Below are 25,877 nucleotides of genomic sequence, written 5' to 3' on the forward strand. Positions count from 1 at the left end.
GGAAACTGATGATGACATGGAGGCTGAGGAGTTGGTATCCGAGGATGAGGAATACACTCAGGGAAGGAAGAAAGTAAAAGAGAACAAGGAGAATGAGTTTGTTGTTACAGATGACATATTTTATGGCACAGTGAGTGGAGGGAAGCAAAGTGAATATGTTTCTGAGGATGAGAATTCTGAAGAAGGGGACATATACTCTAGCTCAACTGATTCTCAGGATGAAGGGAGGAAAAGGTTAGAAAGGCATGCAAAGGTGATGTATGATCCACGGAGTGATCATAAGAGTTTGAAATTGTGTCTGGGTATGGGTTTTATTGATGGTTTTCAAGCAAGGGATGCTTTGACAGACAATGCTGTGGAAAATGGTAGGGAGATTCATTTTAAGAGAGCAAATAGGAAGCAATTTGAGGCAGGTTGTAAGAGTCCTTGCAAATGGTTTTGTGAACACCAAACAATGACTGTATCAATTTGTATGGGAGCATGAGACTTTGGAATTGGATGCTATTGTATGTATTAAACCGTGTGTTGTGTTAGCTAAGCTACAACAATAACTCACACTATGCTGCTTTTGAACTCAAAACTCAATGCATTCATAGAGGAAAATTCACTACATAGGAGTGTATTACATTGGAGTTCAACATGCATAGATCATTATACAGAAGTTATGTTAGCTAAGCTACAACAAGATCCGAAGTTATGTTAGCTAAGCTATAACAAGATCCACAAGACGATACATAACATGCAAATGACAACCTTCAAGTTCCGGTTTTGACGCTGCAACTGTGCGACAACACCTTGGAGTGCTTCAACTTCAACGGTTTTCGAACGGACGCTCTCGTCGAGTGCATCCTGCTTAGCAACCCTATCTCTCAATGCTCTTTGCACGTTGTCCCTATCAAGCTTCAGTTGTTTGAAAAAATACTCTTGATTCGGTGACAATGATGGATCAATCCAACGAAAGAATTTACAGTCGTCCTCCTTCCAGACTTGGCAACGATAGAAGCGTCGTCCGGGATTGGCATCCGTATTGGATGTCACCACATCAGCTTCAAGACCGTGATCACAGACCACTGCCTCAAACCTCGGCCACGTTCTGCTCGAATGCTGGGAAGAACTCGACATCCTGCATTTGAACAATCAAAACTCATATTAACAGTCATGAACCCTAAATACCCATTGCCAATTGCACACGGGAAATCGCTAAATTGCAGGTTGCCAACTGCACAATCGACCCCTAAACCCAACGAAATCAATCGCATCTTTAACGAAAAATCGGTAGGATGAATCGCGAATTGAACCCTAAAATGAAGCAATGGTCTTACCTTGTTACGGGATTTTCGCTTCCAATGGGGGTGGATGAATCGCGACTTGAATCCAAGAATGGAAAATGGTTGGGGGTGGATGAATCCAGCGAGAGAGGAGGAGTGAATAGCGTTTGATTTGGGCGATATAACCTAATTTTGACTGATGATGTATAAAACGACGTCGTTTTGACCATCAGAAACGACGTCGTTTTGAATTTTTCCGATGCCTGACACGTCGGAATTCAGGCATGCCACATAGGATTTTAAATTGCCGGAAATCACAGGGTCGGGTAGGGTTGGGAAATACCAGACAAAAAGTAAAGTTCGTGACTTTATACGCCAAAAAAATGGCTCGTGGGAAAAACCGGAATTCAGGCAAAGTTCATGACTTTTAAGGCAGTTATCCCTTTATAGAAGTGCAAAAAAAAACAGACTTCTTAGCTAATACTCCCTCCGTCCGCCATTAGGAGTCCTATTTTTTGTCGACACGAGTTTTAAAAATATTAAGAAAAGTGGGTGGAAAAAAGTTAGTGGAATATAAGTCTCACTTGTATATATTAGTTTTATATGAAATGTGAGTGGAATGAGTTTGTGGAAGATGAGATCCTATTACCATTTATGATGAATGTGACATCCCCAACCTAAAATATGCTTTCTTTTACATATTTCTTTGCAAGTGGAATGAGTTAGTGGAAGGTGAGACCCTATTATTATTTATGGTAAAGGTGATATTCCTAACTTAAAATATGCTTACTTTTACAAATTTCTTTGCAAGGGCATATTTTGTTATTATTTGAATAAAAATAAAGTGAGGTAATAGAAAAAGAAATTGATTGAAAGAAATTAGTTAAATAATAAATATATATATGTGTGTGTACATGCATAATAAACATGTGAGTATGTCCCTATGCTGTAGATATATACTTATATATAAATATAGTACATGCATGATGTTTTAAATTTGTAAAGAGACGTGTCTCATTAATATTTCTTGTAGTATGACTAATACTTTTTAAACAAGGGTGATAAACATATTAAGTCGGTCTGTATAATAAAATAAGGAGGTAAAAAGAATTATTTTTCAAATAAAAAATACTCCTATTGTAAGCTACGTTTTTGTTTCAAAAGAACAGAAAAAAGAAAGAAAGGAGAAGAACTCTATAACGCCCCACTTTTTGAACCCTAATTTACGAACCCTAAAGTACATGTATTTAATGCTCTTGATATTGCGAGGTCCGCGAATTAATTATCGAGTAAAATTATTGGATACCTTTCGTGACCTAATTTTGAGTTGGAATTTTGACTGGGTCAACATTGTCGAATATGTGACGTGGCTGCTTGAATAATTGAATGCGGGGATAAATTAAAGGTTTGGATAATGGATTAATTGTTATGAGAGGTAGAAATTATGAAATAATTTACAATGCGAATTTAAATAGTTTCCTTTCCGTGAGGAATATTTATTGGACTCAATTCCGTGTTGGATCCGATAAATTAAATAAATAAAATGAAAGTCCAGTCCGTGATAAATAAATTGTGTACTGCACAATTTAAAATAAAATACAATGGGCTGTGAATTAAGCTAAACTAATTAAAATAAAATATCTTTGATTCTAATCTTAATTAAAGATTTTACACAGATTTTCCTGCTCCGTGATGGAATTTTTCCTCCTCCGTGATCTGCAATTAAATCACAAATAAGTTGATTCAAAATAAGAATCATTCACGTCAGAATCCCCTCAACCCACGTTGAAAAAAAACGCTCCCTCTCTCCCCAAATCTCTCCCATATCTGTAACCCCCCTTCTATAATATTCACGTCAAAACCATCCTTCCTCCTATTCATTCTCTGCAATCAAGAAACCAAGACTTCTTCTTCACAACTTCAATTTGAGAAATCGAAAATTAGCAGCTTCAAGAACCTCCCTTTTCAACCTTGTGAACTCCACAACCAAGTCCTACTCAAAGAGGTATATTTTTTACTCGATCCTAAAGCATGAAATTTTCTTTAGCAATTGTTTCACAGCATATCATCATCCACCTTTCCCACACGTAACACAATTATCCAAACCATCACCGATCAAACACTGCACCACAGTTAGACAATCTGTAATTAATCGAAAATTTAAAACGAAAGAAGCATACTTTGAATGAGAACCGGTCTGTTCGGCTGAAATCGGGGCGGAATCGGAGGCTGACCGGAGGCAGCGTCTCCCGGCAGCGACGGCAGCAGCAGCAGCTCATCCCGGCGACGAAGGCAGCGGATGGAGGAGGCGAAGCCTGAGATGGCGTCGGCTCAGCGGCGCGATGGCGTGACAGCAGCAGCCCCGCTGGCCGGACTTCCTCCACTGCGACGGCAATCTCCGGCAAAATCAGAAGCCATCTTCGGCGGAATCAAGGAAACAGTAGCCATCTCCGGCGGAAATCAGAAGCCAACGGGAATTTGGGATCTTTTTTTTCTTTTCTTTGAGTCGGCCGAGAGAAGGAGAGAAGAAGAGGGAGTGACTGACGTGGGGGAGTATGAATCCTTAGGCCCTTTTGTATTTAAAAAAAAAGGAGTTGGGCCTTGGTTAAAAAAAAAGGGTTGGGCTTTTATCTTGTTCAAGAAAAAAATAGGATGGGAGTATTTTAGTTGGGTCAATAATTAAATAAATCTTTGAAGTGATGATTAAATTAAATGTGGGGAATTATTTAATTAATTCCGAAATATTTCAACGAATGAATAATTATATCCTAAGTCCGAAATAAAGTCCGAGGGAAAATGGTTGCGATAATTTAATTGCACACTTTTATAATTTTGGGGATTTTATTTCAATATTGTTGAGGAAAATACGAGGAGCCAATGGAGGAATTAGGGGCGTAAGCGGCTGCCGAATAATCGAAAACCGAGATAAAATGAGTTAAATAACTTCTCCTAGGATGCATGCATCTTTTTATTTAAATTGAAAGTGTGTTGATTTATGTGCTATATTTAATTCTAAAGGTGATATCTTGCAAGGGAATCGTGAATGCAAAGGAAAGAAAATAGCTTCGGATTAAACAATCGAGGTTGGCTTTCTTTTAAATAAGGACAACGCCCTAAATATTTTATCGATGGAAATAAAACTGTATTTATCATGCCGTGATTTGATTTTTAACGTGCCTATCTGATGTGGCTATGCGCCATTGTTATATAAATCGAATTCGGGTCCTCGTAGGGCCGCAAACCCTACTTGGATTAGTGTACACCTATGGTAGATCGTGTGCTAGCGTACGGGCTGGCCGGTCTAGTGGCTTGGTTTGTGGCCACATTCCAAGTCATGTATTGGCAGATATGGCTAACGTCTATGGGAAAATGACTGATCAGTCGATGTTTGAAATGGAAATGATTTTGAGTGCCTCGGGCATTTCTAAAGCTAAACCCCGATGGTTACTTGTGAATGGAATGATAAATTACATTTTATTGAAAATGTTTTCGGCATGAGCCCATTGAGTATTTTTATAGTACTCAGCCCAGCATGTGTTTTCCTTATGTGCAGGTTGAGCGGCGAAGAGAGTACGGTGGTGTTGAGCAAGTCAATTGTTAAATGAACTGTTGTTTTTGAATTATGGGTGTCGTTGTGTCTTCACACATGACGTCTCTCTTACTCTTGGTCGTTTCCGCTGTGACATTTCTTTCACTTATCGTTTATTGGGCTTGCAACCTAAATTATTTGGATATTGAATATTTGGGATTTTACCAATTTATGTCAAATTCTTGGTCGTTTTATTTGAATATTAATTGTTGGTCAAGCTCGTTATTAAAACCCTAGTCCTTTTCGTCTTTATATTAAATTCTCTTAATCACGATCGCCCATATTTATTAACCCAAAAGGGCGGTCGTGACAGTTTGGTATCAGAGCCTCAGTTTCTTTCCGCTCTGGACCCAAGAGTCTTTTTGAGTTGTAGTCTACCCTTGTATCGATAGACTAAAGTGTTAAACGTCGAGGGCTCAACACCACAACTCGTCACGCCCAACCACGAAAGAAGAGGTAAGAATATTTTGGCGACTTTTGAAATGAATTACTGAAATTTTTAAAATTCGATGGAAAAATGGTTCCTTGTGAAAATGGCAAGTTTGGGCCTATTGGAAATTTAAAGTAAATGCTATGGCTTTTGGAAATGATGTGGTCATATGAGACGTGAGACACTATGGGAGTATGTGATTGAAGGTGTTGAATGTGGTAAATATTGAAGTGTGAATATGAATCGCATGCTTGAGGCGGAGATTTGTTATTACATGTCTGAGCTGCGAATTTAACTTGAAGGACATACATGTTGATTACTTGAGCGGCAAATTATTTTTTTTATGCCTATGTGGTCGAAATTGCATGGTTACGAAACTGTGAATGCAAAGCATGATGAGTGCAAAGTTACAATTTTGTGATTGTGATAAAGATGTCCATGAACTGTATGATTTACGAAATGTGATTCCATGGACGATGGATTGACTGAGTTACTATTTTAAATATTAATATACGCTGGATGAAATTCTATGGAATGCCAAATGGTTTATATGGATAAACATGTTTGACTGCACAATATATAAATGACGTTTTATGTGATGATAATTCATGATTGATGAAGTACGAAGTATCGTATATGAAAGTGAGATGTGGAATTTTGAACTTTGTTGCAAACGTAGAATCCATATCAAGCTTGAATTAAGCAACGATCGAATATATGTTGAAGTATGAGACTATGAACTATGTCTGGAAAACATAGAGTGCCTAAGAAGTATGCTAGGCTGAACGTGCTCGAACATAGTTGTAAACTGATAACTACAACATCACTTTCCTGAGTGATGGGACAAACGAAAACATATACTTCGAACTAGACGTATTATTATAGCTGCCTATTGTTTTCCCAGGATGATAAGGACAAAACAAAAGGAAATTTCTAACGAGATCAGGACAAGAAGAAATGTTAGGTGATGTATCCTTACGACGACGAGAAATTGTGCCTGCCATCAGATAAAGTGAATGCAATCGTGCATAACATGTTAATGCGACGACGCGTTACAAATAAGACAACCCTTATGACACGTTAAGGCCAGGAGGGTTATTATCATGTTCTAATGAGAATGACCGCTATGGCGTGCCAAAAATAGTATGAAGATGTGATCTTCAAGGACAGTTAATTGCTTTAACGACACCAAGAATCTTGACTTAGGATCTAGAGTTTTCGAGAACTCTTCTATTATCTTCGGGAAATGACGGAGTGCCACCTTTGTAGCTAGAATGGATGAATTTAATTGACAGTACTTACTTGGATTCTCATAAATTTCTTTCTATGAAGCTCCTTGACAATGGTATTCTTTTCGTGCATTTAAAACCTTTGATTGACCTGCAATTTGCAAGTGATGCATCACTGTTTCTTTTTAATGAAAGTAGTGACTCATTCTTGTTCCTCTTGAGTCATTTTCGGAGCCATTCTAATAAAGGGCAATGTCAATAGTGCTCCTCATGTTGAAACCCGTTCTGATCCAAGTAAGACTGTTAAGTAGATTTACAAATTCTTGATACAAGACTCTCAAGAAAGACAATGGCTCGATCTCTGCAAACACATATGAGGAATAAGTTTCAAGAGACACATACAAAATGATACACCAGCAACACGTAGAGTCGAATATTTACGCATCTATGCTTAGTTGTAGCAAGCAGCCAAAGAATCGAATGTTATGCCATACCAGGCATTAGGTCTTGAGAAACAAAAAGTTGAGAGAAGCCGTGTACACCAAATGATCACGTTTCACGGCTCAGAATTTATGTAAGTGGTTTGATCAAGGGATATACGGATAACAACTTAGAGTCGGAATATTAAGGTCGTCGCATGAGATCATCACTGTACGATAGTATTGGAATGAAAATACGAGCACCCTGATAGATTATGATATACGAACGAAGGTCGTAGACGAGAGAAAATCGTCCAGCAAGTGGCGAAATTGAATCAACTAAAATGGGAAATAATCGAAAGGAGAAACGCGTGCAAGCACCATCACCATCACCTCCTCCACCTAAGCCAGAATGGCATATTGAAAGGTTTTGCTAAAGCAAAATCCTCCCATCTTCGATGGGATAGGAGAGCCAGCAAAGGCCGAGACTTGGATATGCGCTTTGGAGCGTATTATCACAGTTCTAATGTGCAACAATGAGGAACGAATGACTTGTGTGACCTATGGGTCAGCCGACATCTGGTGGGATACCAAGATGAAGACTACGCCACGAGATCAAGTGGGTAGAATGACTTGGGAGAACTTTAAGGAGGAGATATATATCAAGTACGTACCAACGAGCTACCGAAAAGCAAAGGCGGCTGAGTTTTACAACTTAACCCAAGGGCGCATGTCGGTGACTGAATATGATCGAACATTCTGCGATATGACTCGGTATGCACCTGAACAAGTTGACACCGACGAGAAGCTAGCCGATAAGTTCCGTGAGGGTCTAAGGCATGAGATAAAGATGGCACTAGCTAGTCGTGGGAGACTTACATACGCGGAAGAGTTGGCCCTCGCACTAGATGTTGAGGCAACTATGCCCATGGAGAGGGCGATGTGAAACTCTACACTGGCACTGCCTCCCACCACATTATTCTCGAGAGAAGAGAAAGTGGGATGAAAAACAGGACCCACTATTAAAACAAGAGTTACCAGCCCACCCAAAATCGACCACAGTATGGGAGTAGATAAAATTTCTCTAACCAGAGGGGTGACTTTCGACCCAGACCACCACAATGCAATGTGTGCTCCAAGTACTATTTCGGAGAGTGTAGAATGCAGAACACTACCAAGTGCTTTAACTGTGAGGGAAATGGCCACTTCTCTAGAGAGTGTCCGAGCAAGAATGCGGGGATGGGGTCAAGGCAGAACAATCAAGGATTCTGTCAGCAGTCGAGGGCACCACCGGCTGAACCAAGGATGAATTGTGATCAACCTCCGCGACAACAACAACCTCACCGCCCAAGACTTCCCTCCCAGGCTAGAGCATATGAGCTGAGTTTTAGACAACCCAAGACTGAACAAGGACGGGAATTTGGAAGGTATGGGCAAACTCCTCGATACGGGCGCATCACATTCTTTCATATCAGAACTATGTGTGGACACATTAAGTTGCCAGCAAATAAATCTGAACATAGGATGATGGTGACCTCACCAGTGGGAGAGGTAGTAGAGATTTCTCGAACATGCTCGAACATAGAAATTGTTATGGGAGAACTTAGGCTAGTCGCGCACGACTTACAAGTTATGGCCATGAAGGATGTCGATGTAATATTGGGAATGGATTGATTGACTGCGAATTTTGCTACGATTCGATTAAGGAGAGACAAATATCAATACAAGCCCCTGGAAAGGAACCAATCGTGTATCATGGAATCACGATGAACAGAAAGACGTCTATCATCTCCGCGCTCCAAGCCACTACGATGTTGAGAAAATGGTGTCCTGCCTATCTGGTCTATCTACAAGGAGACGAGAAGGAGGAAAAGAAAGTGGAGGATGTCGCTGTGGTACGAGAATTTCCAGACGTCTTCCCTAAAGCTTTACCTGGCCCACTGCCAGATCGACAATTGGAGTTCACAATCGACCTAGAGCTAGGGTCGCACCGGTGTCTAAGGCCCCATACCGAATGGAGCCTAAAGAGTTGGAGGAACTCAAGATACAATTACAGGAGCTTATGGACTTGGGTTTCATTAGACCCAGTGTTTCACCGTGGGGCGCGCCTGTGCTTTTTGTGAAGAAGAATGATGGATCGATGAGAATGTGCATCGATTATAGAGAGTTGAACAAGATGACTCTCAATAACAAATATCCACTGCCGATGATAGATGACCTATTCGATCGACTTCGAGGAGCCGGTGTGTTCTCAAATATGGACTTAAGGTCCGAATACCATCAATTGAGAGTCCGAAAAGAAGACATACCGAAGACTGCTTTTCGCAAGAGATATGGTCACTATGAGTTCGTGGTAATGCCGTTTGGATTGACAAGTGAACCTGCAGTATTCATGGGTTTGATGAATCGAGTATTCCATCCATATTTGGATAAATTCGTTTTGGTCTTCATAGATGATGTACTCGTCTACTCGAAGGATGAGAAGGAACACGAGGAACACCTGCGAATCAAATTCGAGACGTTGAGGAGTGAGAAACTGTAAGCCAAGTGCAGCAAGTGCAAGTTTTGGCTTAAGAAAGTGAACTTCCTTTGTCACAAAGTGTCGGCAGAAGGAATACGAATGGATTCCGCCAAGGTTGAGGCAGTACAACAGTGGAGAGCACCTTCAACACCAAACGAGAATAGATGATTGGTTTGATCAGCTTCGACGAGTTGGTGTCTTTGTGAAAATGGATTTGACATCTGAATACCATCAATTGGAGTCCGACAAGATGTACCCAAGACGGCCTTCCGAACTAGATATGGTCATTATGAGTTTATAGTGATGCATTTTGGATTAACAAATTCCCCGGCTGTATTTATGGACCTTATGAATCGTGTGTTTCATCCATACTTGGACAAGTTCGTCTTACTCCTCATAAACGGTGTCCTTATCTACTCAAAGAACGAGGAGGAACATGAAGAACATTTGAGGACTACCTTGGAGATGTTAAGGGCCGAGAAACTCTACGCCAAGTTCAGTAAGTGTGAGTTTTGGCTCAAAGAAGTGAATTTCCTTGGGCACATAGTGAGCACGGATGGAATTCGAGTAGACCCCGCAAAGGTGGAAGTTGTACAAAAATGGAAAACACCAACCACACCTAACGAAATTCGGAGTTTCCTAGGACTGGCGGAATATTATCGGAGATTCATCGAGGGATTTTTTTTAAGATAGCAAGGCCAATGACTCAACAACTCAAGAAGGGGGTAGAAGTCAATTGGACCCCAGAGGGTGAGGTAAGTTTCCAGCTGTTAAAGGAAAAGCTAACTAGTGCACCGATTCTAGCTGTGCCAGAGCCTGGAGTGAACTATGTGGTATACACTGACGTTTCAAAGGTGGGACTTGGATGAGTATTGATGCAAAACAACAAAGTGATTGCTTACGCATCATGACAGCTGAGGCCACACGAGTTGAACTATCCAACCCACGACTTGGAGCTAGCAGCGGTAGTACACGCCTTAAAGATTTGGAGACATCATCTCTACGGAGTTCGATGTGAGATCTTTACGGATCACAAAAGCCTGAAGTATTTCTTCGAACAGAAAGATTTGAGCATGCGACAACGAAGATGGCTCGAGTTGGTGAAGGACTACGATTGTGGCATCAATTACCACCCTGACAAAGCAAACGTAGTGGCAAAAGCTTTGAGCCGGAAGGACCATTCCCAACTGGCCACTTTTCTCACCAAAAAGGAAAGCCTGATTCGCGAGTTTAGCAAGATGCGTCTGGAAGTGGTGAGGACACCTGAAACAGTGAATGCACGAATCGCCACTTTAGCTGTTGAACCTGATCTAAGGTCGAGGATTATTGAAGCACAACGGCAGGATGCGAAATTGGAGGAAACTCGTGTAGAAGTGCGAACTGGCGAATCTGGGAATTTTTAGTGAAGAAGGTGACAATGCCCTTACCTTCGAAGGAAGACTATGCATGCCGGATAACGAGGGGCTAAAAAAATGAGGTTATGAGTGAAGCGCAAGAGACTCCTTACACCGCCCACCCAGGAAGTACGAAAATGTACCAAGATCTGAAGAAGTCCTTTCTGTGGAATGGTATGAAGAGGGACATAGCGTCATTCGTCGAAAGGTGTTTAGTCTGCCAGCAAGTAAAGACTCTACATCAACGACCGTATGTGAAGTTACAACCACTAGAGATTCCTGAGTGGAAATGGGAACACTGCCATTTGGGTAATTATAGATCGATTTACCACGAGTGCGCACTTCATACCAATTCTCATAAGCTATGGGTCCAACAAACTGGCTCAAATTTATATAAGGGAGATAGTTAGATTGCATGGAGTCCCAGTGACTATCACGTCTGATCGTGACCCAAAATTTACTTCAAGATTTAGGGTAACTCTACAAAAGAGCTTGGAACCAAATTGAACTTCAGTACAGCGTTTCACCCACAAACCGATGGACAGTCCGAGAGAACGATCCAAACTCTCGAGGATATGTTGAGAGCCGTGGTGCTCGACCGAGGAGGAAGTTGGGAGGCAGCACTACCACTAATTGAGTTCGCCTACGACAATAGCTTTCATGCAACGATAAACATGGCGCCGTATGAGGCATTATACGGAAGAAAGTGTAGATCGCCGCTCTACTGGGACGAAGTTGGCGAGAGAAGAATACTTAGACTCGATGCAGTTGAGGAAATGGTGGAATCGTTCGGCAAATTCGTGAAAGGATTAAAGAACCTCAAGACGGACAAAAATCATACGCGGACGTCCGATGAACTGACTTACAATTCCAAGCTGGTGACAAAGTTTTCTTAAAGGTATCCCCGTCAAAATGGATAACCCGATTTGGCGTCAAGGAAAAAAAGATTGAAGCCGCATTTTATTGGGCCTTATGAAATTCTTGAAAGAATAGGCCCCGTTGCATATCGATTGGTGCTATCACCAAACCTTGGAAATGTGCACAACGTTTTCCATGTGTCGCAGTTACAGAAATACGTGTTCGACTAGAAACACGTGATCCAATACGAAGAAGTCGCCTTGAATCCAGACTTGAGCTACGAGGAGAGACCCAATCTATTTTGGACCGAAAGATCCAGAATGTGAGAAATAAACATGTTGCTTGTGTGAAAGTACTTTGGAAAATTCATGGGCATGAAGAAGCCACGTGGGAGAATGAGGATAAAATGTTGGAACTATACCCAGAACTCTTTACTTGAGGGTAACAAATTTCGGGACGAAATTTCTGTTAAGGGTGGTAGGATGTAACGCCCCACTTTTTGAACCCTAATTTACGAACCCTAAAGTACATGTATTTAATGCTCTTGATATTGCGAGGTCCGTGAATTAATTATCGAGTAAAATTGTTGGATACCTTTCGTGACCTAATTTTGAGTTGAAATTTTGACTGGGTCAACATTGTCGAATATGTGACGTGGCTGCTTGAATAATTGAATGCGGGGATAAATTAAAGGTTTGGATAATCGATTAATTGTTATGAGAGGTAGAAATTATGAAATAATTTACAATGCGAATTTAAATAGTTTCCTTTCCGTGAGGAATATTTATTGGACTCAATTCCGTGTTGGATCCGATAAATTAAATAAATAAAATGAAAGTCCAGTCTGTGATAAATAAATTGTGTACTGCACAATTTAAAATAAAATACAATGGGCTGTGAATTAAGCTAAACTAATTAAAATAAAATATCTTTAATTCTAATCTTAATTAAAGATTTTACACAGATTTTCCCTGCTCCGTGATGGAATTTTTCCTCCTCCGTGATCTGCAATTAAATCACAAATAAGTTGATTCAAAATAAGAATCATTCACGTCAGAATCCCCTCAACCCACGTTGAAAAAAAACGCTCCCTCTCTCCCCAAATCTCTCCCATATCTGTAACCCCCCCTTCTATAATATTCAAGTCAAAACCATCCTTCCTCCTATTCATTCTCTGCAATCAAGAAACCAAGACTTCTTCTTCACAACTTCAATTTGAGAAATCGAAAATTAGCAGCTTCAAGAACCTCCCTTTTCAACCTTGTGAACTCCACAACCAAGTCCTACTCAAAGAGGTATAATTTTTACTCGATCCTAAAGCATGAAATTTTCTTTAGCAATTGTTTCACAGCATATCATCATCCACCTTTCCTACACGTAACACAATTATCCAAACCATCACCGATCAAACACCGAACCACAGTTAGACAATCTGTAATTAATCGAAAATTTAAAACGAAAGAAGCATACTTTGAATGAGAACCGGCCTGTTCGGCTAAAATCGGGGCGGAATCGGAGGCTGACCGGAGGCAGCGTCTCCCGGCAGCGACGGCAGCAGCAGCTCCTCCCGGCGACGAAGGCAGCGGATGGAGGATGCGAAGCCTGGGATGGCGTCGGCTCAGCGGCGCGACGGCGTGACAGCAGAAGTCCGCTGGCCGGACTTCCTCCACTGCGACGGCAATCTCTGGCGAAAATCAGAAGCCATCTTCGGTGGAATCAAGGAAACAGTAGCCATCTCCGGCGAAAATCAGAATCCAACGGGAATTTGGGATCTTTTTTTTCTTTTCTTTCAGTCGGCCGAGAGAAGGAGAGAAGAAGAGGGAGTGACTGACGTGGGGGAGTATGAATCCTTAGGCCCTTTTGTATTTAAAAAAAAAGGAGTTGGGCCTTGGTTAAAAAAAAAAGAGTTGGGCTTTTATCTTGTTCAAGGAAAAAATAGGATGGGAGTATTTTAGTTGGGCCAATAATTAAATAAATCTTTGAAGTGATGATTAAATTAAATGTGGGGAATTATTTAATTAATTCCGAAATATTTCAACGAATGAATAATTATATCCTAAGTCCGAAATAAAGTTCGAGGGAAAATGGTTGCGATAATTTAATTGCACGCTTTTATAATTTTGGGGATTTTATTTTAATATTGTTTAGGAAAATACGAGGAGCCAATGGAGGAATTAGGGGCGTAAGCGGTCGCAAAATAATCGAAAACCGAGATAAAATGAGTTAAATAACTTCTCCTAGGATGCATGCATCTTTTTATTTAAATTGAAAGTGTGTTGATTTATGTGCTATTTTTAATTCTAAAGGTGATATCTTGCAAGGGAATTGTGAATGCAAAGGAAAGAAAATAGCTTCGGATTAAGCAATCGAGGTGGACTTTCTTTTAAATAAGGACAACGTCCTAAATATTTTATCGATGGAAATGAAACTGTATTTATCATGCCGTGATTTGATTTTTAACGTGCCTATCTGATGTGGCTATGTGCCATTGTTATATAAATCGAATTCGGGTCCTCGTAGGGCCGCAAACCCTACTTGGATTAGTGTACACCTATGGTAGATCGTGTGCTAGCGTATAGACTGACCGGTCTAGTGGCTTGGTTTGTGGCCACATTCCAAGTCATGTATTGGCAGATATAGCTAACGTCTATGGGAAAATGACTGATCAGTCGATGTTTGAAATGGAAATGATTTTGAGTGCCTCGGGCATTTCTAAAGCTAAACCCCGATGGTTACTTGTGAATGGCATGATAAATTACTCTTTATTGAAAATGTTTTCGGCATGAGCCCATTGAGTATTTTTATAGTACTCAGCCCTGCATGTGTTTTCCTTATGTGCAGGTTGAGCGGCGACAAGAGTACGGTGGTGTTGAGCAAGTCAATTGTTAAATGAACTGTTGTTTTTGAATTATGGGTGTCGTTGTGTCTTCACACATGACGTCTCTCTTACTCTTGGTCGTTTCCGCTGTGACATTTCTTTCACTTATCGTTTATTGGGCTTGCAACCTAAATTATTTGGATATTGAATATTTGGGATTTTACCAATTTATGTCAAATTCTTGGTCGTTTTATTTGAATATTAATTGTTGGTCAAGCTCGTTATTAAAACCCTAGTCCTTTTCGTCTTTATATTAAATTCTCTTAATCACGATCGCCCATATTTATTAACCCTAAAGGGCGGTCGTGACAAACTCACTCTCTAGGAAAATAGATTATGAAGGTAAGGTTGGAATACTTATTTAATATGTTATTTAGTCATATACATATTGAATTATTTAAAATCATAGTGATGAGATTAGTAGAAACAGTGCATAAATATATATGCCCCTTTTTAATGAATATTTTCAATAATTATTAATTTAGATGTTATTGCATTTAATTATATTATATTGGAACAATTATACACCTAATTAGTATTTTGAAGTATGTGAGTGTTTTTGCAAATATATATATAAAGTCGTGATCATATGATAACCCCTAAATATCGTAATAACCCTATAACCAAATCTGGACCACACATATTTCTAATCATGCGGTTGAGATTCAAACTTAGATTTACTTCATAAAAAAAAAGCGCGGGGGTAAAACTGTCATTTCTCTCATTTAATTTCTGAATGTTGCCAAATATCACGTAAAATGATAAAATGATAGGTTTATTACATAGAATGATAGTTTTGAGATTCAAACATAGATTTACTTCATAAAAAAAAACGCGGGGGTAAAACTGTCATTTCCCTCATTTAATTTCTGAATTTCGCCAAATATCACGTAAAATGATAAAATGATAGGTTTATTGCATAGAATGATAGTTTTGCCGGATAGAATGATACTCTGAGTTGATAAAATGATACTTTTAACTGACTGATAAAATGATAAAATGATAGGTTTATTGCATAGAATGATAGTTTTGCCGGATAGAATGATACTCTGAGTTGATAAAATGATACTTTTGACTGACTGATAAAATGATAAAATGATAGGTTTATTGCATAGAATGATAGTTTTGCCGGATAGAATGATACTCTGAGTTGATAAAATGATACTTTTGACTGACTGATAAAATGATAAAATGATAAAATGATAGGTTTATTGCATAGAATGATAGTTTTGACGGATAGAATGATACTCTGAGTTGATAAAATGTTACTTTTAGCTTATAAATGTTAGATTTGCTGCATAAAATGATAGTTTTGCCGGATAGAATGATACTTTCAGCCAGAATGATAGTTTTGCCTGGTAGAATGATACTTTCAGCCGATAGAATGATAGGTATTTTTGGTGTATAAAATGACATTTTTGTTTAATAAAATGATACTTTTACCTGATAAAATGATAATCTAAGCGGATAAAATAACAGAAACCTTATAAAAATGATAGTTTTTCCGGATAGAATGATACTCTGAGTTGATAAAATGATACTTTTAGCTTATAAATGTTAGGTTTACTGCATAAAATGATAGTTTTGCCGGATAGAATGATACTTTCAGCCGATAGAATGATAGTTTTGCCAGGTAGAATGATACTTTCAGCCGATAGAATGATAGGTATTTTTGGTGTATAAAATGACATTTTTGTTTAATAAAATGATACTTTTACCTGATAAAATGATAATCTAAGCGGATAAAATGACAGTAACCTTATAAAAATGATAGTTTAGCTGAAGAAATTGCATATAAGCTGATAAAATGATACTTTAACGTGACAAAATGACATAAAACTGATAAAATGATAGTTTTTCCGGACAGAATGATACTTTCAGCCGATAGAATGATAGTTTTGCCGGGTAGAATGATACTTTCAGCCGATAGAATGATAGGTATTTTTGGTGTATAAAATGACATTTTGTTTAATAAAATGATACTTTTACCTGATAAATGATAATCTAAGCGGATAAAATGACAGTAACCTTATAAAAATGATAGTTTAGCTGAAGAAATTGCATATAAGCTGATAAAATGATACTTTAACGTGACAAAATGACATAAAACTGATAAAATTATAGTTTTGCCGGATAGAATGATACTCTGAGTTGATAAAATGATACTTTTGACTGACTGATAAAATGATATATGTTAGGTTTATTGCATAGAATGATAGTTTTCCCGGATAGAATGATACTCTGAGTTGATAAAATGATACTTTTGACTGACTGATAAAATGATAAAATGAGCGAAATTCAGAAATTAAATGAGCGAAATTTGGATACGTAAATTTTATCATGAGCGAAATGACATATTTACCCCCGCGCTTTTCTTTATGAAGTAAATCTAAGTTTGAATATCAACCGCGTGATTTTAAAAATGTGTGGTCCAGATTTGGTTATAAGGTTATTACGGAAATTGAGGTTATCATTATAATGCACCCCTATATTGATATATATATATAGAGAGTTGTGATCATATAATAACCCCTAAATCACGTAATAACCCTATAACCAAATTTGGACCACACATATTTTCTAATCTTGTGTCAGAGATTCAAACTTAGATTTACTTCATAAAAAAGGAGCAGATGGTAAATATGTCATTTTCTTCATTTAATTTCTGAATTTCGCTCCATTATTTCACTCCCATGAATTTCTTCAATCCATGGAACCTCTACGTTGCCATTCATATATGTGAATTGATATCTGCTGACACGTGATACATTGTTAAAGATGCTCAGCAATTTTTTGTTAGCTCATCACAATGATTGCAATTAATTAAACTCTATAATTTTTCTATGCAGTACATGAAACAGAGCCCATCCATGGAGGTGTGTCAAAGCTCTCAGCCCAAGTACCCTACAGCATCTAAACTTCCTAATCCCATTTCAGACGAAGTTGCCCAACTAATGGTGTAATAATAATGGTTAAATAATTTAGAAGAATAAACAATAATGTAGTCTGTAACTATCCGAATTTATAAATTGTGCAAGTTTTAAAAGTTATTTGTTGAGTATAATAAGATACTTTTACTTATTTGTAGGTATGTACATAAAATGATAGTTTTGGCGGATAGAATGATAGTTTTGCCGGATAGAATGATACTCTGTGTTGATACAATGATACTTTTACTTATTTGTAGGTATGTACATAAAATGATAGTTTTGGCGGATAGAATGATAGTTTTGCCGGATAGAATGATACTCTGAGTTGATACAATGATACTTTTACTTATTTGTAGGTATGTACATAAAATGATAGTTTTGGCAGATAGAATGATAGTTTTGGCGGATAGAATGATACTCTGAGTTGATACAATGATACAATGATACAATTCATACAACAAACAACACACTTTCCGTGAAACTCTCTCTCCACTGTAAAAACCAAAACCAAAACCAAGCATGGCCAAACATTTCCATGGTTCACAACTAAGAAACTGTGAAAATCTATAATAAAAAAAACAAACTTACGACCAGCCGAAGACAAAGTCAAGAACATACACTAGTGCTAGAGAAATCGTATTTGCTCGCCTCCTCTCCGGCGAACTTACGACCAGCCGAAGACAAACTTACGATCGCTTACCGTATTTGCTCGCCTCCTCTCCGGTGAGAAATCGTACACCATCTCCGCCTCCGATTTGCAGGCTTCGATCGAATCAGCGATCTTCTGCGAGACAAGATCAAACAGACCTTCGATGTTGAGATAGTTTGCGGCCTTCAGAGCATCTCCAGTGGGCGGACATCCCACTAGGACATCCACTAGGACATCCTAAAAACACCTCCTGCCACGTCACTAGGACTTCCCATCCCACTGCCACGTCACTAGGACATCCCCTGCACAATCCGCCCTTCCCACTAGGACATCCCGCAATAAAAAAATCACAATAATTTAATTACGTAAAAACAGAAATATAATTTTGACACAGAATACCGGAAAGCAAAATACGGGCAAAAGTCATTCAAAAAAAGAAAAATACATTTCCGCTGACGTTTCCCTCCAGGTCGATGGGAAACGCCGGAGTCTGCGACTCGCTCGTGGCCGGGGAGTTCCTATCGTTCTCCATTAAAAGTAGAAATGAAATTTGTAGTAAAAGAAGAGAGAAACTTGTTAACAACAAGTGGTGCAAATGAAATGAAGTTCAACGAGCCGTATATATAGAGTTTAAAAAAAAAATATTCGGACATCCGCTGCAGCGCCACCACCTCCGCCTCTAACAATCACCTGATAGACGGCAGATTTTGGAGTGACAATTTTGCCGTTAATATATCCGAAATATGATAGTTTTGTTTGATAAAATGATAGTTTTGTTAGATTAAATCTAGACCATATATTTTAAAAATGTGTGGTGGAGATTTAGTTATAGGGTTATCACATAAATACGGGTTATCATTATAACGCACCCTTATATATATATATATATATATATATATATATATATATATATATATATATATATATATATATATATATATATATAGGGTCATGATCTATGGCAAACACCCCTTAAACCTATAACTAGAGAATAAATAATAGCCACAAGATCAAAAAAATCAAGGGCTAGTATTATTTTTGAATTTAAGGAGATATTAACTCCCTCAATCACAAATTTACTCCATAATAATCAGGCGGGGGTATAATAGTCATTGCAACCCTTAAATATATATATATATATATATATATATATAGATATATAGGGTCATGATCTATGGCAAACACCCCTTAAACCTATAACTAGAGAATAAATAATAGCCACAAGATCAAAAAATCAAGGGCTAGTATTATTTTTGAATTTAAGGAGATATTAACTCCCTCAATCACAAATTTACTCCATAATAATCAGGCGGGGGTATAATAGTCATTGCATATCCAAAAATAGGTTGCGTCTCCAAATTGAATTCATATCCTCTTCTCCTCTTCGAGTGGCCGTCGCGACCACTCCAGTCGCTGCTTTCTTCAATTCGAGAATTAATTCAATTTCATAAAAGTGTATATTCTAAATTTGATGCAATGATTTACAACTATGCGACAAGGAAATGTGTGAGTCAATTCACATTTGAGTTAGTAAAGTTAGGCATTTAATTCCTCGGGATTCTATGTTCCGTGGTTTGTGCATTCTGTGTCTTTCGCTTTTCTTTTAATATATAAGTCGTGTTTTTATTGAGGAATTTCAGTTTAGCAGAGAGGTCATGTGGTAATGCATCGTTTTCCTCAATAAATCAGTCAGATTGATGTCTTTATTAAAGTTTGTGTACTGTACAAAATTTATTCATCCCGAAGTAGAATTTCAGTTTCATGACATACATGTTAAAGCTGAAATGGAAGTGTTATAGTATTATTTATAGAAATGAAAAGAAAATTCGGTGGGATATATCACTTTGATTTTTACAAAACACAGTACTCTTAGCATGATTTTACTTCACTCTTGTTTACAAAACATATCACTCTTATTATGATTTTACTTCACTCTTGTTCACAAAACACATCACTCTTGTTTACAAAACACATCACTATTAGCATGATTTTACTTCACTCTTATTATGATTTTACTTCACTCTTGTTTACAAAACACATCACTCTTGTTTACAAAACACATCACTCTTATTATGATTTTACTTCACTCTTGTTTACAAAACACATCACTATTAGTATGATTTTACTTCACTCTTGTTTACAAAACACACACTCTTATTATGATTTTACTTCACTCTTGTTCACAAAACACATCACTCTTGTTTACAAAACACATCACTATTAGCATGATTTTACTTCACTCTTATTATGATTTTACTTCACTCTTGTTTACAAAACACATCACTCTTGTTTACAAAACACATCACTCTTATTATGATTTTACTTCACTCTTGTTTACAAAACACATCACTATTAGTATGATTTTACTTCACTCTTGTTTACAAAACACATCACTCTTATTATGATTTTACTTCACTCTTTTTCACAAAACACATCACTCTTGTTTACAAAACACATCACTCATAGCATGATTTTACTTCACTCTTGTTTACAAAACAAATCACTCTTACTATGATTTTACTTCACTCTTGTTTACAAAACACATCACTCTTATTATGATTTTACTTCACTCTTATTCACAAAGTGGCAAAATGTAATAAAATAAATTGTAAATGTAAATAAAATAAAGGTCATAAAGTTGTTTTTGAGATATCAGTTCAGTTGCTTTTATTATAGGAAAGTGTACTAACACACATAAAAAGGTGCTTACAGTGATCCATGATTGTTTCATTTCATTCAAATTTGATTATGTTTCGTTTTTAAAAAAAACTGATTAATTTTGGTAATGAAACAGGAGTAAAAGAGAGTAAGCATGAATATTTCATTCTCGGCCGCGTGCAAGCAAACGCAGCCGCCGATGGTGAACTTCCCGGCGGCCTGACAACGTCATTCCCCGCCACCGGCGCAAGGAGAAGGTGGTGGTCGTAATGGGCGCCACCGGGACCGGAAAATCCCGGCTGTCGATCGAGCTGGCTACCCGATTCGACGCTGAAATCACCACTGACGGCGGTGGTGCAGCCACCGGAGCCATCTGAGAAGGCGTCGAAGTGGGCGGCGGCGGGAGGCGGAGGGTCACAGCTAAGCCCGACAGTCACTTGCCATATTCACATTCATGTATTGAGTTCCCAAAATGCCCTTGGACAAGTTTTTTTTCATAAAAATCTGAAAGTTTGTTTAAGCCATAGGATTAATTTGGAGTATTAAGATGTGTGGCTGAGATTTGTTCTCTAGTTATACAATTAAGATTAGTTATATCATGATCACTACTCTATATATATATATATATATATATATATATATATATATATATATATATATATATATATATATATATATATATGGAAATGATCCAAACAAGTATCACTTTAAATCCAGACATGAAGGTCGAATTTAGACCATAGGATTAGGTGTTTTAATCTTGAGATGATAAGATCTAATGGCTTAAACATTTTTGCAAGTTTATTTTTTTTATTCACTTATAATCCCAAAAGGTTAATAGTGTCATTCTAGTTCATTAGATTGTTATTCCGATTCCTATAATGATGCACATCTCTATTTCCATTAACAATTCCTTCCGTGATTGGGGAGTTAACATCTTCTTCATCTCCTGCAGTTTTTACATCTTCTTCAACCGATCTGCCATTATTATTGTTTTATATGTGATCATTTTCTTGTCCGACTCGTATGTGTTGTTAATATTATTCTACACTCTGTCGCCGTTTGTTTCATCGGTAATTTCGGTTCACATCAGTTTTTTATATCGTAATTAATTTCTTTAGTCGATTTTCATTGTTTAATATGTAAATTCATTTTCGTAATTTTTTTGATTCTGTTTGACAATATCAATTTTCATTTTAGTTGTTTTTTTGTGGCATAGATTTATTGCATCGTTTCTCCTTAAATGGAAACCGTAGTAGATCCTTCTTCGTTGGGAAACAATCAATCATTCTCCGATGACGTTTTAGAAAACACAAGTTTTGTTGTGAAATTTTTGTATTACAGTTTTCGACATATCTCAATGGCTTGGTTGTGTATTTAATCGCAACAATGTTCTATGTCGCTTGACGTTATGTTTGCATTTCATTTTTTTGGGAAATGTTGGCAATTTTAATTCATTTGTTATGATATGATTACTTGTTTAGTATGACTCATTATCATTGTTATTTTTTGAATTTTTTTAATTTAACTTGTATGACACATTTTTTGCCTTTGTATGATACGTTCTATTATATACTCTGATTTTGCCTATGTATGATCTATGTGGTTAGTTCGTGAAGCAAGCAACAGATTTTTACCGATGGCGTAGTAATGTCTACAGCACAAAAGAAGAAACTAATAGAGGACTTTTATTGGGTAGAGGCACCCCAAGAAGTAGATGTTCACCCACCAGAAGTCTTCAGCACGAAGGGATCTGGTAGTAGAGTTCCCACAAGAGTGGAGAAGGCTTTGAAGCTTAAGTGCAAGCCTTTGCGTCAATGCAAGAAAAGTCAGGAGTTGGGTCACCGCGATTCAAGGAATTGCGACAAATTCAAAGAGAAAGAAAAGTGGCGGTCTAGAATAAATACTGAAGTTTGATACTATGTATTCTCTTTTTTAAAGTAACGTCAGATTAAGTTTTTTTTGGACTCCATTTTATTTGCATTGTCAAGTTGTTTGAAATTACTCAGTTCGTTCAGATTTGTATGAGGCATCTTGGTACTCGGTAGTTTTATGTAATGACTCGAATATTGGATTATTATGACCCAATTTACCCATAAGTTGACATGACCCAAATATTCGTTTAGTATGACCCAAAGAAGGGTTGATGCTTGAGTTATTGTTTGTGTATTCTTCGGCTGTATTAATATTGATATTTTTTAATATGTCAAAAACATGAGAATAATCGTGTATTTTACTTCAGTTTGTTTGATACGAACATTTCGATCAGATTTGTATGACGCATTCTGGTACTCCTTAGTGTTATATAATGACCCAAATGTTGGTTTATTATGACACAAATGAACCATACGATGCTATGACCCAAATATTCATTTACTATGACCCAATGTATGAATTCTCAGATGCTATTATTTTTTTGCCTGATTATGCTCATAATGACTCTTACATGCATATATTATAACATGAACATGCATCAACATTCGCGTCTTTTGATTTATGACATAACAATTGCTTAAGATATGTAGTTTGCTGAACTGTTCAAACATTCTTAATTTAAAACAGTGGTAAACTATAAAAAATGAAACAAAGTTTCAGTCTTTTGATTTATGACATAACAATTGCTTAAGATATGTAGTTTGCTATCATTTTTTCAATGTCAACCTTCGCGTTCTTGTAATTCAGCTGCATCAACATTCTCTACCATAGTACCTGTACAGATAAATGAAGTCATTCTTATTCTTTTTAGGGCATAATAAAAAGCATGACCTAAAATGATCTAAAAATGATATCCGTATTTTTCAAATCCAGACTTTTAAATTACATACGGCTTGTTTAGACAACACAAAGGTCATTCTTAATATGTTTTTTTATGTTATGATATTAAGCATGCCCTAAAATTATGTAAACATAAACTAACAATGACTTCAAAAAGTAAAAATGTTGTGGAATAACCTCAAACAATCCTTAACACTAAGCTCTGTTCATTCCAATTTTTTAAAAAACAAAATTGCAACAATCAATGTTTCTGAACTATGACACAAAACAGTCAAAGCTATGACCTTATTCATTATTTGTGTAGCTTAGCACATTAACCTTTAACAGCCTATGAAACATCCACTACGACAGTCCGAGTATGTGATCCTAAGTTGAACTCAATTTGTAGACAAAATTCATTGTTTCATTGTAGAAAACCATAATAACCTAGTACTACATAATAATAACCTAAAAAATAACACATTAACCTTGTTTTGGGTCATCGTTTCCAGCCGCCTTTTCATCTGACGTGTGGAATAGTTGCAGTCGCTGTTTAGGAAGACAAACACCAACATGAAAGATTTGTCAAATGAAAATTCAAATATGATCCGAACAGAAATTACCCAAATATTTTAGACAACATACAATTTTTAGTTGTTATTTTTGGCGGTACCAACACAAAAGAACACTGCGTCAATTCAGATTGCACATTCTCAAAAACTAGGGATTTAGAAACCCTTGCTAACCTTTTCCTTCATCCTTCACTGCTCCGGCCGAGCGTGTATCCACCATTGCTGAAGAATCGTCGGCGAGGAGAGTTTTGGTTGATTGGAGAAGCGAGAGATAGAGTTGATTAGGTTTTGGGTTTCTGATTTTGGATTTAAGCCGTTTGATTTGAGTGATTTCAATAAATGAGTGATTTTAGCATGTGCAGTAAACACTACCATTAAATCCGCCCACTAAAAACGGTAATGACGGTCTTATTATGACCCAACAAAAATGAGGAGTCATTCCAGATCGTAGCCATTTATCTCCAAATCTGACGGTCCATATATGGTCTGTATTTCTATACTTAGGGACTTTTTTTGGTAGATGAATATATATATATATATAAGGGAGCGTTATTCTCCTATTCATCCCTTAGATCCTTTATTATTCTTAATATGAGCCGTTAGATCTCATTCATCAACGATCCAGATGATCTGCATTATTACACTATAACGGTGCATTATTAGTCGGTGTGCATTATTCAACTGAAATTCTGCATTATTACACTATAATGGTGCATTATTAGTCGGTGTGCATTATTCAACTGAAAATCTGCATTATTAAATGACACGTGGCACCAATCTAACCGTCGGATGATAAAATCGTGGGGCTGAGATTAAAAAGAACAAAGAACAAAAGATACAAAAAGGAAATGAATACATATATAGGTGTGATCAAATACAAACTCTCTAAAATACAAACTATACAAACTATGTCACCGGAGTGTACAAATTATGTCACCGGAGTGTACAAATTATGTCAACGGACTGTACAAATTCTGTCACCGGGGGTCGATGTCAACGGAATGTACAAATTATGTCACCGGGGGATGTACGGAGTGTACAAATTCTATCGACGGGGGTGTCCAAATTCTGATTTTTCGATGTCAAAATGTTGACATTAGAAAAATCTCTTATATTAACCGTTGATTAATTGTATTAAGTGAGTATGATTAAAGTTTGTATAGTTTGTATTTTAGAGAGTTTGTATTTTATCACACCCCTATATATATATATATATATAGACATAACTACTAGTCTAGTATTTTGATTCCACCGTATGTACACATGTATATGTTTATTTACAAACTATTATTTTTCTATATTTATATGTTTATAATAGGATGATATATATGCCATTAGAACTATATGTACGCAAGTGGAAGGTATAATTGCTTACATATAGATAGAGAATATAGTTATACATATATTATACAGTACTTAGCTTATAGCTAATTATAACTCCAAATCATGTAGAAAATATGAAATTAATTTGAATGTGTATCAGTTGCATAGCGTCAAGAAGCAGGAACAAGTGCTAGGTTAAATTATTTTGAATGTGTATCAGTTGCATAGCGTCAAGAAGCAGGAACAAGTGCTAGGTTAAATTATTTGACCTAATCAGGTATGTAAAAGTTATACTTTTAATTTTACATATTTTATGTGATTGATTGCTATGGGTTAAATTGGACTGAATATTTGAATTATATGATGTGAGCCTGAAATGGTTATGTGTTATTTGATATTGATGGT

At 37.2% G+C, this 25,877-nt stretch overlaps 1 protein-coding gene across 1 annotated transcript; it reads right to left on the minus strand.

Annotated features, from left to right (window-relative positions):
* Positions 1–708: 708 nt before the first annotated feature.
* LOC121796717 (uncharacterized protein At4g04775-like) lies at positions 709–1,498 on the minus strand. The gene is made up of 2 exons (XM_042195508.1): positions 1,323–1,498; positions 709–1,123 (listed from the first exon to the last, which is right to left on the minus strand). The coding sequence occupies exons 1-2, from the start codon at positions 1,496–1,498 to the stop codon at positions 709–711; spliced, it is 591 nt and encodes a 196-aa protein (XP_042051442.1).
* Between the last annotated feature and the right edge of the window lie 24,379 nt (positions 1,499–25,877).

The sequence above is a fragment of the Salvia splendens genome, chromosome 3 (assembly GCF_004379255.2).
Source record: "Salvia splendens isolate huo1 chromosome 3, SspV2, whole genome shotgun sequence".
Classification (NCBI taxonomy): Eukaryota; Viridiplantae; Streptophyta; class Magnoliopsida; order Lamiales; family Lamiaceae; genus Salvia; species Salvia splendens.